Source organism: Colossoma macropomum, unplaced genomic scaffold (genome assembly GCF_904425465.1).
Source record: "Colossoma macropomum unplaced genomic scaffold, Colossoma_macropomum, whole genome shotgun sequence".
In the NCBI taxonomy this organism is placed as follows: domain Eukaryota; kingdom Metazoa; phylum Chordata; class Actinopteri; order Characiformes; family Serrasalmidae; genus Colossoma; species Colossoma macropomum.
In genome coordinates this window covers 29,400,929-29,414,784 of record NW_023494796.1, presented here as the reverse complement: position 1 = coordinate 29,414,784, position 13,856 = coordinate 29,400,929, and the positions used below count along the sequence as shown (strand labels likewise).

Genomic DNA, 13,856 nt, shown 5'->3' with positions numbered 1-13,856 from the left:
CAGATTTCTTTACAGTGATGGTGATGGGTCGCCATGACTACAACACAAATATAGACACTTTATTTACTACCAGGGAGCCCACTCGTGTCTTCCAAACCACTCTGAACAACTTTGTTCACATCTCAACCATTTAGTTATGGAGAAATTTTGAATAATTGGTGGAGTTCCCCTTTAATCCTGCTCCTGATGACCCACTGCACTGTTTCAGGGACTCCTTGATTCAACACACCTGATCCAGCTTGTGAGTCGATTATCGAGCCTTTCATGAGCTGAATCAGGTGGGTTGTATCAAGGAATACTTAAAGGGCAAATCCACCAATTTTTCAAAATATCTGAATAATCTGTCCTTGAGATACAAACAGTTGTTTGATGTGAAATAGTTCACTGTAGATGAACTTGCAGACTCAGATGTCTTTACAGTAGTGGTGATAGGAACCAGGGGTCACCATGACTACAACACAAATATAGACATTTTATTTACTATCCAGAACCACCAGTGAACCTACATGAGTCTTGAGTTTATATGGAATGTTGTTGATGGTTGAAGTTATAAATCTGAAAAAATAATTTTTCTTTGGTAACTATTTTGCCTTAGAACAACCTGCATGTATCCATCCACCATGAATGGATTGAAATAAATGGATTAAAATACATTCTTAAGCAAAACTTTATCACAAAACTATCATAAAACAGTGTCTCAGTCATCAGGCAGCGCATTAACAACCATTTAATGTAGTAACTTTCTGTGAGGGAGCTTTTAGAGGGGGACGTCTGGTTCCTATCACCACCACTGTGAACAGTTCTGACTCGGTAAGTTTCTCTAGAACAGAGCGTTTCACACCAAACCACTCTGAACGACTCTGTTTACATCTCAACCACTTAATAATGTAAAATTTTTGAAAAGTTGGTGGAGTTCCCCTTTATGTCTGCGCAGTTCTGTGGGTGACCAGGAGCAGGATTAAGCTTCTGTATTTTTCCTGCTCTATCAAAGCAGTTCTCAACAACACTGGAAACCTACAGCCCTGCTGGTTCATGTATTCCCTCCCCAGCACACCTGATCCAACTCAGTACCGGACGATTGAGCCCATCATGAGCTCCATCAGGTGCATCAAGGTGGGGAGAGTTTAAACCACTTCTGCTTTCAAGTGCTTTTTCAAGGGTGGCAGTTTTCTACAGGCAGAAACTGAGGTGCGTTGATCTTTGATCTGTCTGCTTTCCTTGATTTGGTCTGATCTAGTAGTCATATGAAATGAAATGAAGAGTGTTAATAGTGAGTCTGTGCTGCAGTAACAGCCTCTACTCTTCTAGGAAGGCTTTACACTCGATGTTGAACATTGCTGTGAGGATTTGATTGAGAATTAGTGAGGTCAGGTACTGATGTTGGATGCTCAGTTCTGAATAACTCCAACTCATCCCAAAGGTACTGGATGGAGCTCCATCACTCCAGAGAACACAGTTCCACTGCTCCACATCCCAATGCTGGGGGGCTTTATACCCCTCTAGCCCACTCTTGGCATTGGGCATGGTGGCATCAGACCTCAAAACCTTCTATCTCCATTTTTGTCGTTTTTCAGTTTTAAAAAAAGCCTGTTGCCCTTAATATTGTGTGTAAATTTCATGATGAATGAACCAAAAGAAACGGCCCAAAATGACTTGGAAAGACATCTGGTTCCATCGACTTACATTAAAAGTAAAGTAGGTCTTTTCCTTCTCCTGTAAAGTTACCATTTTGGAGAGTTTTGTTTTGACAACAGCGAAATGGTCAAATATTGTAAAATGAACACTTTGTTATTCATCAATTTCATCTCTGCCATCTCTATACAATCAAACCTGTGTCTGGTAGTAGTTTGTAAACTTGAGTGAATAGTTTAAACAGCCTGAAACAAAATCTTGCTTTGTGGTTAACTAACCAGAACTATTATCAGTGTAACCTAGAATACCAATAATAATAATAAAAACAGAACAAAAACAGTAATACTGTGCACATGGCAGCCCGGTAAAAAGAGGATGTACTTATCTTGCAACTATTATCCTGTTCTACTTAAGATATAATACACTAAGCTTTTGTTTTAAACTACTGACTCCGCCCATAAATGAACCAATACAAAGCTCAACTAGTGTCAGACACTGCAACAATACAGTGTTTAAATATAATATTTTAGGAAAATAAATCACACTCCACACAATTACATCATTCTACCATCTTGTTTTGTCAATTTTAACACTATAAAGTTTGGTCAGTAGGGGGAGCTGTGCGCTCACCCCTCAAACTCAGCCATTGGCTCATGAGTCGTTCAGTGCTGTAGTTTTATAGGCTACTGAAACATTGCATGAATTAGCGTGGGCTTTATGGTAAAGATATGTAAATGAGGTGCTGGTAGGCTGGCGCTTGATTTCACGCACCGAAGCCGATTCATCATCTGTGCTCAAATCTCCACTCATTTCCATGTCGAACTAAAGATTCATGGATCGGACATACAGCAGTTACGTCATTAAAGTCATTAAAGGTGGTCAAGGCAGTAAATACAACTCAGTAAGAAGAGCTACAGGCCAGTGTGGACAACTTTTATTCACTGTATGATCTGAAGTCAATTTGATACTCGCTGCACAAACACGGTTTGGAATAAATTACTTAAATGACAATTACATACACCGTTCCCTTGATGTGTACCATTTAAAAATAAAACAAAAATTAGGTCAAATGTGCATAACAGTCCTCTAAAAATTGACACCGTTAATTTTATGTACACTCCATTTCCAATTTTCCAATTTTCCCATCCTGTCTGATAGCCTGTGCTGAATACCCTGAATCAGTTCATTATTCATTTAGTATGAGATCAACTGTTTAAGTATTTCCATCATTAATCAGTAAAACATTGTGTTGTGTTGTCTGAATAATCCATGTTGAGTTAAAACAGTGCGTCAGAGAGCTGCGATCTGAATGGAGCCTGTTAATCCCAGAAATCCTCCGCGCTCTATGGCTGCTCATCATTTGGCCTCCTTTTTCCCCATGCTGCGGAAAGAAAAGGACAGAATCAGAAAGAGTGAAGACAAACGCACTGTTGTTCAAGAGTTTCACAATGTAAAACCAAATTAATTGTAAAAAATGTATAAAATGATCCTAATGTGTTGTCATGTTCAACTGCATAGGCTTCAGATAGTTAATAAGACACTAAGAAGCTGTAAACATAAATAAAGAAATGTTAGATGCGTCCAGAATGATGAACAGAGCTGTGGAAATTATGAAAGATTCATTAAAAAATGTATCATGAATCAAATCACAACTGATAACGAGACCAAAAAATAATGTCTGATAATTAGCGTATTATTTATGAATTAATAAGATAACATAATCCTTTTTCTCAGTGTTACAGCAGCAAAAAGAGAGCAAGGAACTCAAGAAAAAGAAAATAAGTAACAAGAAGAGAATCAACAAGCAAGTAATTAACTTTAAGTACTTAAGGTTTTATACAGTTTGTTAAAATGTATGAAATACCTAACGAATTAAACATCTAAACTACCTTTTGGAGAAGAGCCTGCGATATAAATTTAAATGTAATTACATCCACACTGTATAAAATATTGTATATAAAATCATTAAGATGGCAAGTGATTCCAAACTTTTGAACGGTGCTACTTTAGACTTTCCCAACAGGTCTAAGACCTAAAATATCATTTTAAATATTCACTTTGTCTGCAGTTAGAATAGGATTTCAAAATTTTCTGGTAAAAGGAAACTAAAAAACAAGATTCATGTCCTGTTAATCCCTTAAAATCCCAGACTTATTACATACTAGGCTTATTATTCAGTAACTACAGGGACTTCAGTGCAAACAGGCTGACCTTAGTGTATAGAAGTGAGTAATAAAACTCTGGGTCTGGCTGCAGGCACTGACCACATAAGGGGTTAACTCAGTCAGGAAAATGTGAAAATTGATCCAATGTCCTGTAAATTGGGCCTAGTAAAAGGCCTGTATTACATAACATCATGTAAAAATGAATTAGGACTATTTTTGGTATAAACCCAGAGAAATATTGTAAGTGGATGTTACGCTGGACGCTATAATATGCAATCTGTGTGGCTTAGATGGCCCACATGCAGGATGCGGCCCATTTAAGCCACTGAGATCTGTGCTTTGGTGTGCTGTCATGTCATTGATGCACATGTGAACTTTACTGGAGCGTTCAATGTTCTCAAATCTCAAACGCTAATTCTTTGAAACGTTCTGTGAGTCAGTCAGTAGTTTAGCAGCTGTACTGTTGATGTAAATGTTGAGGATGTTGTCAGATGTGAGTCACGTACACAAGTCGTGGAAATGTTTTAGAAAAATCCGGGAAAGTGATTTCCGAAGCAGAGCGGCGCTCCTGTAAGGCAGCTGAGCTCTGAGAGAAAACGATGGGGTTGTAACGTTTAAATGTGCAGCATCTTACTTGTACTTGATGAGTCTCCCTCCCTGGATGAGCTGTGCCGTTTCGTTGGTGAGGTGACAGGCGAACAGGAGCCAGTTCCTTGGCTGCACTTTGTAGGCGAACCTCATGAACAGCAGCGAGTAGCAGACGAGAGCTGGAGGAACACGGGAACAAGAACCAAGAGTCAAACGCTGTGGAAACCACAATAAAGGAGCCGCCAGCTTCCCCCAAACACGCTGTCTAACGTGAATGAGGGCTAAAGGGTACTGAGTAGAGTGGGATCATCAGTGATTCGCTAACACTCATTGGCTTTCATCCCTCATTAGCATTTATAATAATTATTATTACTTCTACAAGATTTTAGGTGGAACATTAACACATTTACAGTAACTAACACTCAACTACAACTGAAAGCAATAAAATAAAAAAATGCATAGCTTATTTTCATCAAACTCACTTTTAAAAATTGCATAATTATGTAATTCATGTACATTTACGTTTTAAGCTCTGTCTATTTTATCTGTTACTATTATTTTTCCCATCTGAATTGTTCCATGAGATTGTGTTTCTCTGCTGTATTAGAGCTGCTTTCTCTGAAAAAGCCTCCACTGTAGGTTTCCGCCACATTATCCGGTGTCGATAAAGTAATATTTTGGCTAAAGTTGAATAACAGAAGGCCTTTAACTAATATTTTAAAATTTATCATGAAAAATAAACAAATTCATAAAAATATTACTGACAATTTCCATAGCCTACACCGACTTTTTGAAGCATATTTTTTTGCAAAAAACATTTTTAGATGGAAAATTAGCTTTTGTTACAAGCAGAGGTGGGAAATATGGCAAAAATTTTATATCGTGATACTTCAGAAATTTTCACAATATACGATATGTCACAATATTTACTTTTTCAGACATCTGATCAGCTGGAACAGAGAAAACATACTATCAAGAACTGTGAACATGATTTTTATTTAATATTTTGCATACTGTGCTGCACTAAATCCAGTTAAACGGGACTAATTTTGCTCTCTTCATAATGAAACAGCTGGTCAGTGCTCAAGTATTGACGGTATTCACGATGTTCAGAAAAGCATATTGTGACATAATTCATCACAATAACGATGTATACTGTAATATCGCCCAGCCCTAAATACTGGCATTGATAAAGTGCAGGTACTAATACACGAGTACAGATGGATTAAATGCATAATATACATGATTAAACCTGTTTTCTTCCTCTGTATCACTAATCTTTAGCTGATGTTTATGAATTTATGTTCTTTTCACATTATTACAGAGCAAAGTGACTGAGACTGAGAGTTCTGTACAGTCCAGAGAGAAAACTCAGCCTCTTCTTTAGTGCACTGGGAGCAGTGAGCTCTGCCAATGCCATAATTTTCACCCTGACGTCAGATGATTTAAGTCTGTTTTATGGCTGCGAAGGCGTCAAAATGACTGTTTGGGTTGAAGAAAAGAAGCAATGCAAGACTGAGGAGGTGCTAACAGTCGCTCCTGATTGGAGCTGAGACGGGAGTTGTCTGAGCTTCTGCTATATTTGGTTTCAGAGAAATGACAGAGGGCTCGTTCAACACCTCCCGCTGGCTGACGGCTGAAACCCTCCACAGCAGAAGGGGGGCAACAGCGTCAGATATCACGCTTCTCTGTAAACGCTGTTGTTTAAGCAATTCAGCCATAAAAAGTAGTTTTTGTACAACTTGGACTTTAGTTAGTGTCTCACTTACCGAAGGTCATTCTTCCACTGATAATCTCCGGACTCTTCTTCATGTCAGAGATCGCAGCAATGGGCAGCCCCCAGTTCGCTACCGGACCCCAGAAATGCTGAAAACAATAACAGTAACATGTGAAGCAGAAAGTCGTGGACAAGTTTGACGTTGAGTTAAACTCATCCTCTCCACACAGAAGACACTTAAATATGGCTTTTTTTCTTATTTTCTTCATTTTTGTAATAGGAACAAATATGACATTGCATATAAAATGTGCCATAACTTTTGCACAGGCCTCATTTTATTTCACTTTTTTTTACTATCATGAATTAATGAAGAGTATCTGGACATTTTTGAAGTACTTAAATGTCTATGGCTAAAAAATTAATCTAATTAAAAAAAAAAAAGTATTTATTTTTATATTGAAATCGCAATTTGAGTCCATTTTCAAATCGCAGGAGCCGCGATTATTAATTACAAAGTACATTATCAAAAACGTCTCAAGTTTTAAGAGGTAAAATTTAATCTTTAAAAAAAAATATTTAAATTTTGATCACTTAAACTGCAAAAATTTAGAAAAATAATCATAATTCAATGAAATTGTTCAGGTTTATTTTTAATTATTCAATTTAATTATTTAATTATCAAAAGAAAAAGAAGAAAACATTCAAGTTTGTCATTTTAGTCCCCTTATTTGTTGTGTCCTTGAGAATAATCCAGCAGACCTGCGCTGTTTATTGTTTATCTGCAAATAAACAGTAATTGTGCAGGAAAACGTGCTGAAGTCACTTAAATTCAGTAAACCATCTCGTTTGACTGGAGCACGACTGTATATCCTTTAGTCACGTATCACGATCCTTTTAATCATAAATGTCTATGAATGCACCCAAACTTAACCATCTTAAGTTAAATACTTCTAATTTAACTTATATTAATTTATAGTACAGTGGCCCTAAAGAGTATCTGGACATTTTTGATGTAATTCAATGTTTTAATCTTTAAACTGCGTTGGAGAACTAAGTATCAACTACGGCTGAAAGATTAATTAAGAACGTCTCAAGTTTTAAGAGGTAAAATTTCACGTAATAACTCAGAGCTGTATATTGTCTGTAGAGATAGACCAATCAGAGGCAACCAAACCTCCATGTGTTGTGACATCACAACCATAACTTAATGGCAGTCTGGCTCACTACATTCAGGGGTCAAACCTCAAGCCAGAAAAGTGGATATTCTGGCCTTCTGGGTTCAAAAAAATAGATCTGAACCTCAATTAATAGAAAATAACAGCAATTTAAATCACAATATTAGTCAGAAAAATCATAATTAGATATTTTCCCCAAATCGTTCAGCCCGAATGTCGACCCAAGTGGTACTGATTTTAAACAGACCACTCCTAGACTCCTGTTTTGGGCAGTACAGTCTTTCAAAAGGTCTCTGATGTTCTTGTTTGAGCAGTTTCCTTTACAGACGTCTGCAGGTTTGCATCGTGAACACCTTCTGAGCTCATTATCCTAACAATGAACTGAGAGCACTGTGAGAAAAACAGGCCCAGACTTTCACATTTCTGCCTCTTTACAGCAGCCTTAGTGCAGCCTTAATGTTTACCACTGGTTAAAGCTGTCCAAATACTTTTGGGCCCGCTGTATATCAGCAGTGTGCTGTTGCATAACCAGTACGCTGATTTTAGGTGTGCGTTTGGTCACTACGAGGCTTCAAAGTCTCATCCGTCAACCTTTCACACACTTTTCGCTCTGAGCCGTTTGGGTACGGAGAACAAAACCTCCTGTTTGTGGTTAATAGATCAAACAAACCACACGCAGGTTTAAAATACACATATAAATCCAAGCCTGCAATGTTTCTGTACCCCTTTATAACCACACTACAATCACAATTAGCTACTGATTCTAAGATCTGGCTGCCTCAACTCTGACCAAAGCCACTGTGAAATCAGTGTGTACCACTACTCAGTGTGTACACGACTGACCACATTCTGGGTCATTCTCACGCAACAGCCTTGAACTATGTCCATAAATATCTGAGTGTCATAATGAGCATGCAGATACACAACAATCATATTGTTCAACAGACCAATTGGAGCTCTATATATGGTACAGCCAAATGCTAAATTCTGTATTTTCTATTTTACACTAATTCTCATTACCGCATACCTGCTTCTCATTACCGTTATTTATCTTTTTTTTGCTTTTTTAACTAAGAAAACATGAGTTTGTACCACATTTACCTGTTAAAGAACATAAATGTACCCCATTAAAGAACAAGATGTTACATGGCACAGTGGAAAAAAAAATGTGTTACGGTAATGACATAAAAAAAATTGCAAAATACAATATTTTAGAAAATATATATGCGTGTGGCTGCAACTATGGGCAGGTTTGGCTGACCAAATTTTTAGAAAAACAGTGAAAATGGCTTTACAGCACAGTGTTGAGTGTTGCGGTAAGGACATGTTGTGGTAAAGACTCTTTCACTGTTTTAAAGTACAGCATGTCTTGCAATATTAGCTTCGGCAGGCAACTTTGAATATATTTGAATTGCGGTATTGAGAATTTGGTCAATTAAATTACGTCCAGAAATATTTGGGTGTCATAATGATCACGCAAATAAACAAAACTGATATTGTTTAGTAGACCAAGTGGAGCTTATTACGATACAGCAAAAAGTTAACCTTTTTTTAATATTAAATCTCATTACCGTTACTCATTTTTGCTTTTTTTTAAATGAGAAAACATGAGTTTTACTATGTTTGCCTGTTAAATAACTTGAAATGTTCCCCATTACAGAACAAGACAGCACAAGTGAATATAAAAAACTCATGGTTACAGTAATGACAAAAATTGCAAAATACAATATTTTAGAAAATATATATGCGTGTGGCTGCAACTATGGCCAGTTTTGCCTGACCAAATTTTTAGAAAAAACAGTAAAAATGACTTTACAGCAGAGGGTTAAGTGTTGCGGTAAGGACATGTTGTGGTAAAGACTCTTTCACTGTCACTTTGGCAGACAATAAATATATTTGAATTGCGGAGTGGAGAATTTGGTCAATTAAACGGTAAAACGTTACTAAAATAAATTGAATTCAGTGAAACTGTACAAGTTTATTTTTATTATTTCACCAGACATCACTGTATATGAAAAGAAAACAGAAGAAAAGTTTATTTGTTTAAGTTGGGTCCCAGTATTTGTCGTGTCCTTGAGAATAATCCAACAGATCTGTGCTGTTTACTGAATAATCTTTGTTGCTTAGCGATCACAGCTTACTATAAACAAACCAGTGTTTATACTGTAGTAACTGTTTACTGTTAAATCCAACAACTTACTGCATGTGGGTTTACTAGATCACTGTGTCTTGTTACTGTTTTATAAAGCTTTACTCTACTATAGTGAAGCTCAAAGTGAATGAAGAGCAAACAAAAGGTTTTAGCATATACAGGGAAAAAGCAAACAGCAATCACTCCTAATCCACTAAGCTCTTCTATTAGATTTCAAAGCTTTTAATGGTTCGGCATTTTGTTCCAAACCTTATTATAGGGGATTCTTCTAAATGTCTGCATAATTAAAAGGTTGAGATGTAAACAGAGTCGTTCAGAGTGGTTTGGTGTGAAACGCTCTGTTCTAGAGAAACTTACAGAGTCAGAGCTGTTCACAGTGGTGGTGATAGGAACCAGACGTCCACCTCTAAAAGCTCCCTCACTGATAGTCACTACATTAAATGGTTATATAATGCACTGCCTGATGGCTGAGACACTGTTTTACGATAGTTTTGCCAACATTTTGCCCTAAAACCTATTTTGTCCAATACAATTATGGATGAGGGATACATGCCGGGCGTTGTGAGGCAAAGTAGTCCCCAAATAAAACTTATTATTTCAGATTTTCCACTAATTTACCATCATCATCATCCATATAAACACTCGGAAGACTCGTGTTGGTTCACTGGTGGTTCTGGATAGTAAATAAAATGCCTATATTTGTGTTGTAGTCATGGCGACCCCTGGTTCCTATCACCACCACTGTAAAGAAATCTGAACCATTTCACACCAAACCCACTCTGAATCACTCTGTTTACACGTCAGCGAAAGAATTATTGAAAAACTGGTGGGATTCTCCTTTAAGGTCATTCAAGGACCATCTGCTGACAGTTTCAAAACAAATGAAAATTTCTTTATGAATGATAAACCTTTAAAAATATATATCCTGTGTTTAAGTTCATTTTGACCTTGACACAGTTAGCTTAAGTCTTTATTCCCCAATCTAAAGAGCACAAAGTGAAAAGGTACATCATGATAAGAGTCAGAAAACCAAACCAGCTTAGTAAAGAAAATACTTACCGTGCTGAGGCCGGCGAAGCGCCCAGAGGCAGGACGAAGGAGGACGGCCATGGAAAAATATCAAAATACACATGTTAAGTTTAGCACAGGAAAATCCACATCTGCTCTGTATGTTCTCTGAGTGTGTCTCAGCCCAAATCAGAGGACCTTTTTTTTGTTTCAGGTCATTTCTTTCAGAAATTCAATTCCATTTCAGCCACTTAAAACAAAAATACTCACCATGTAATTATTATTTTTATTAAGTGGATTTCTATGACATTATTTTGAAATTTAGTCATTAATTTGAGGACCTTTCCTTATTTTGAGATATATTATTGTCATTATTTCAGGAGGTCTTATGCTTTTGAGATGTGTGTGTGTGTGTGTTATATATATATATATGTATATATATGTATGTATGTATGTATGTATGTATGTATATATATATATATATATATATATATATATATATATATATATATATATATATATATATAAAACACACACACACACACACACACATACGTCTCTGATATAAATATTTCTGACAATAACTCCAAATTATGAGAAAGCATATCTAATTAATATGTAATTATAAATGTAACTGCTATATTGAGGGTGTCTCAGTGTCCAGTGTACTCAGTGAGATAGTATTTCAAATTAATGACTCAGTATTGTAAAATACAATAAATAAACCAGTTCACCTAATAATGAAAAAAGTCCTAAATAAACAAGAATAAACAATCTTCTTAACTTGAGCCAAATGTACAAATATGCGCATTTTCTTATCTTGATGCACTGACGCCAAGCGAACCTGCTGTTCCTACTAAAGCTTTTGAAGGGCAACTCCACCGATTTGTAAAAAAAATAAAAAATCTGTATAATAACATTATTAATATGGTGGTTTTGTATAGTAAATAAAGTGGCTATATTTGTGCTGTAGTCGTGGCGACCCCTGGTTCCCATCACCACCACTGTAAAGACATTCCAAGTCTCAACAATACTAACAAACCACTCTGATTACATCTCAGTGACTGGATCACTCAGATGTTTTGAAAAGCCGTTTCACCTTAAATGAAGGCAGGAGTGCGACCCCTGCAGGCGGGTACGCGGAATATCACCCAGAGACATGCCCTTCAGTTCGGTTAAAGACTCGGTTAAACGGTTTCTAAAATCACACTTGTACTCGAGGTTGAAGTTGGCTTCTTATTCGAATTTCCCCGGTCCACCTTAAATGGTGCAGCAGTTATATTCTGGAGCCTCAGGCGTCTGAATGCAACTGCTGGTCCATTTAAGGTAGAACGGGGAAATTCGAATAAGAGGCTGGTGAATAGAAAGCCAACTTTAGCCTCGTTGTCTTTAACATTATATGGGAAGTCTTGTGTGTTTACTAGAGAGTCCTGGAGCAGAGACACACGGTACTAGATAACTTAACCTCAGCTGAGTTCTACTGTTCCCCGCGGACGGGCAGTTTTCGGTTAGCACGCCGCTGCTAACCGAGCTGAACTCACCTCATCAGATATTCCCGGAACTCCCTGCTGCGGAGATGATCCACAGCCTTGCGGGCTAAAGTACCAGCCATCGTTTAAAGCGGACAGGACCCGAACTGAGAGGAAAAACAGCCGCCGAGGCCGACAGTCCTGCACTGGAGGGTGACAGCAAAATAGAGGACAAACCCGTTCCGCCTTTCGTGACACCAACAAACCGGGCCACATCCTTGGTGTGTCAAAATAAGAGTCACTCTTACCGCCACGAGGCCTTGCTGAAAAAAGACACATCAGTAAAAACTTGAGGGGTTTGCTTTCTAATAGGAATTGCCTTATTATGCACTGTTTGAGGGCTGGATTAATCATATTAAGACACAACATAGGGAACCGTTTGAGATTTATCATTAAATAAAAACTGGAACCCGAGAGATCATTAATAATGAGTTGAGAGAAAATATTCTCAATATATGTTATTTTCTCTTATGTTATTTTCTTAAGGTCTAAACCATGTTCATTGTAGAGTTTAAGCAAATGGCAGAAAGGTGAAACTGGTCGCACTCTCATCTTGCCCGATCACTTCTTTGTTTGTATTTAAATGACCCTTTGTCTCACGACCTTAAGGTGATACAATCAACCCCCCTTTATCTCTACCCCCTACATCTCTATACATATCCCCCGTCTACAACCCCTCCTCAAAGTCCTTTTGTTCCTCCTTCCCCCTCCTTAGTTTTTCAATGTATATAAGGTCCTTCCAAAATATTCTTGTTAGACTGGACTGCAGACTGGACTAGACTAGACTGGTGACCAGACCAGACTGGTGACACACTGATGACCAAGCTGTGCCCGTGCATGACTGTCTGCATGTACGTGAATAAGACTAGACTTCTGATCCTGCTGATTGACTGCTGATCGACCACGCTGTACCCATACTCTGTATGTGGAAATAAACTCCAGTCAACGCTGAAGCTCCAGTCTCCTGACTCTTCTTGCCGAATTTCTAACATAGTAATGATTCACACCTGAGTGAAATAAATAAATATGTATATATACACACAAATATATATGTCTGACACATTGTTTTATGATAGTTTTTTGAAAAGGTTTTGGCTCAAAGTGTATTTTTTATACTTTATGCTAACAATGTTTGCTATCCGGTGTCGACCAGAGGAGGATGGGTTCCTCTTCTGAGTCTTGGTTCCTCTCAGGGTTTCTTAGGCAGTTTTTCATTGCTTGGACCCGTAATTTTCTTTTTTCTTTAATGCTCATTTTTCTGTAAAGCTGCTTTGGGACAACACCTGTTGTAAAAAGCGCTTTGTAAATAAATTTTGCTTGCTTGCTTTTTAATGAGAGGGATACATGCAGGGTGTTGTAAGACAAAGGAGTCCCCAAAGAAAACTTTTTCTCAGACTATTTTTTTTTTTAACTCAGATTTATGACTATTTTACCATCTTCAACGTCACATGTAAACAGTTAGAAGACACCTGTAGGTTCACTGGTGGTTTTGGATAGTAGATAAAATGGCTATAGTTGTTTTGTAGACATGGTGACTCCTGGTTCCCATCACCACCAGTCAGTAAGTTTCTCTACAGTGAACCGCTTCACATCAAACCACTCTTAATGACTATGTTTACATTTCAAGGGCTAAATTATTTAGATAATCTTGAAAAATTGGTGGAATTGCTCTTCAATAGCAGCCCGCAGCAACCAAATATACTATAGTACTGAAAGAACCAAAAATGTTACTATAAATACAAATATTTTCTCTGTAAAAAAATGCTTTTTTATCATCTATTAAGAATAATGTAGTAGAAGTTCAACCTGTTTGTTTACTGTCACACTCATGGGAGCTGAAAGTGCGCCTGCAGTTCCTAAACAGAGGGGACAGAGGGGAGGAAAGGTTGC

General features: G+C 37.4%; 1 protein-coding gene across 1 annotated transcript; it reads right to left on the bottom strand.

Moving 5' to 3' along the window:
* Positions 1-2,544: 2,544 nt before the first annotated feature.
* On the bottom strand, positions 2,545-12,184 carry mpc1 (mitochondrial pyruvate carrier 1). The gene is made up of 5 exons (XM_036583270.1): positions 11,979-12,184; positions 10,489-10,492; positions 6,155-6,251; positions 4,432-4,564; positions 2,545-3,013 (listed from the first exon to the last, which is right to left on the bottom strand). The coding sequence occupies exons 1-5, from the start codon at positions 12,047-12,049 to the stop codon at positions 2,989-2,991; spliced, it is 330 nt and encodes a 109-aa protein (XP_036439163.1). The 5' UTR covers positions 12,050-12,184; the 3' UTR covers positions 2,545-2,988.
* Positions 12,185-13,856: the final 1,672 nt, after the last annotated feature.

Bases quoted from the DNA above. Each gene is read 5' to 3' on its own strand.
- mpc1 (XM_036583270.1), bottom strand. From the start codon at position 12,049: ATGGCTGGTACTTTAGCCCGCAAGGCTGTGGATCATCTCCGCAGCAGG. The intron at 4,565-6,154 runs GTAAGTGAGACA...GTGTTCCTCCAG, and splicing joins CAGTGGAAGAATGACCTTCG to CTCTCGTCTGCTACTCGCTG. The intron at 3,014-4,431 runs GTAAGATGCTGC...TTCTTTCCGCAG, and splicing joins GGGAGACTCATCAAGTACAA to CATGGGGAAAAAGGAGGCCA.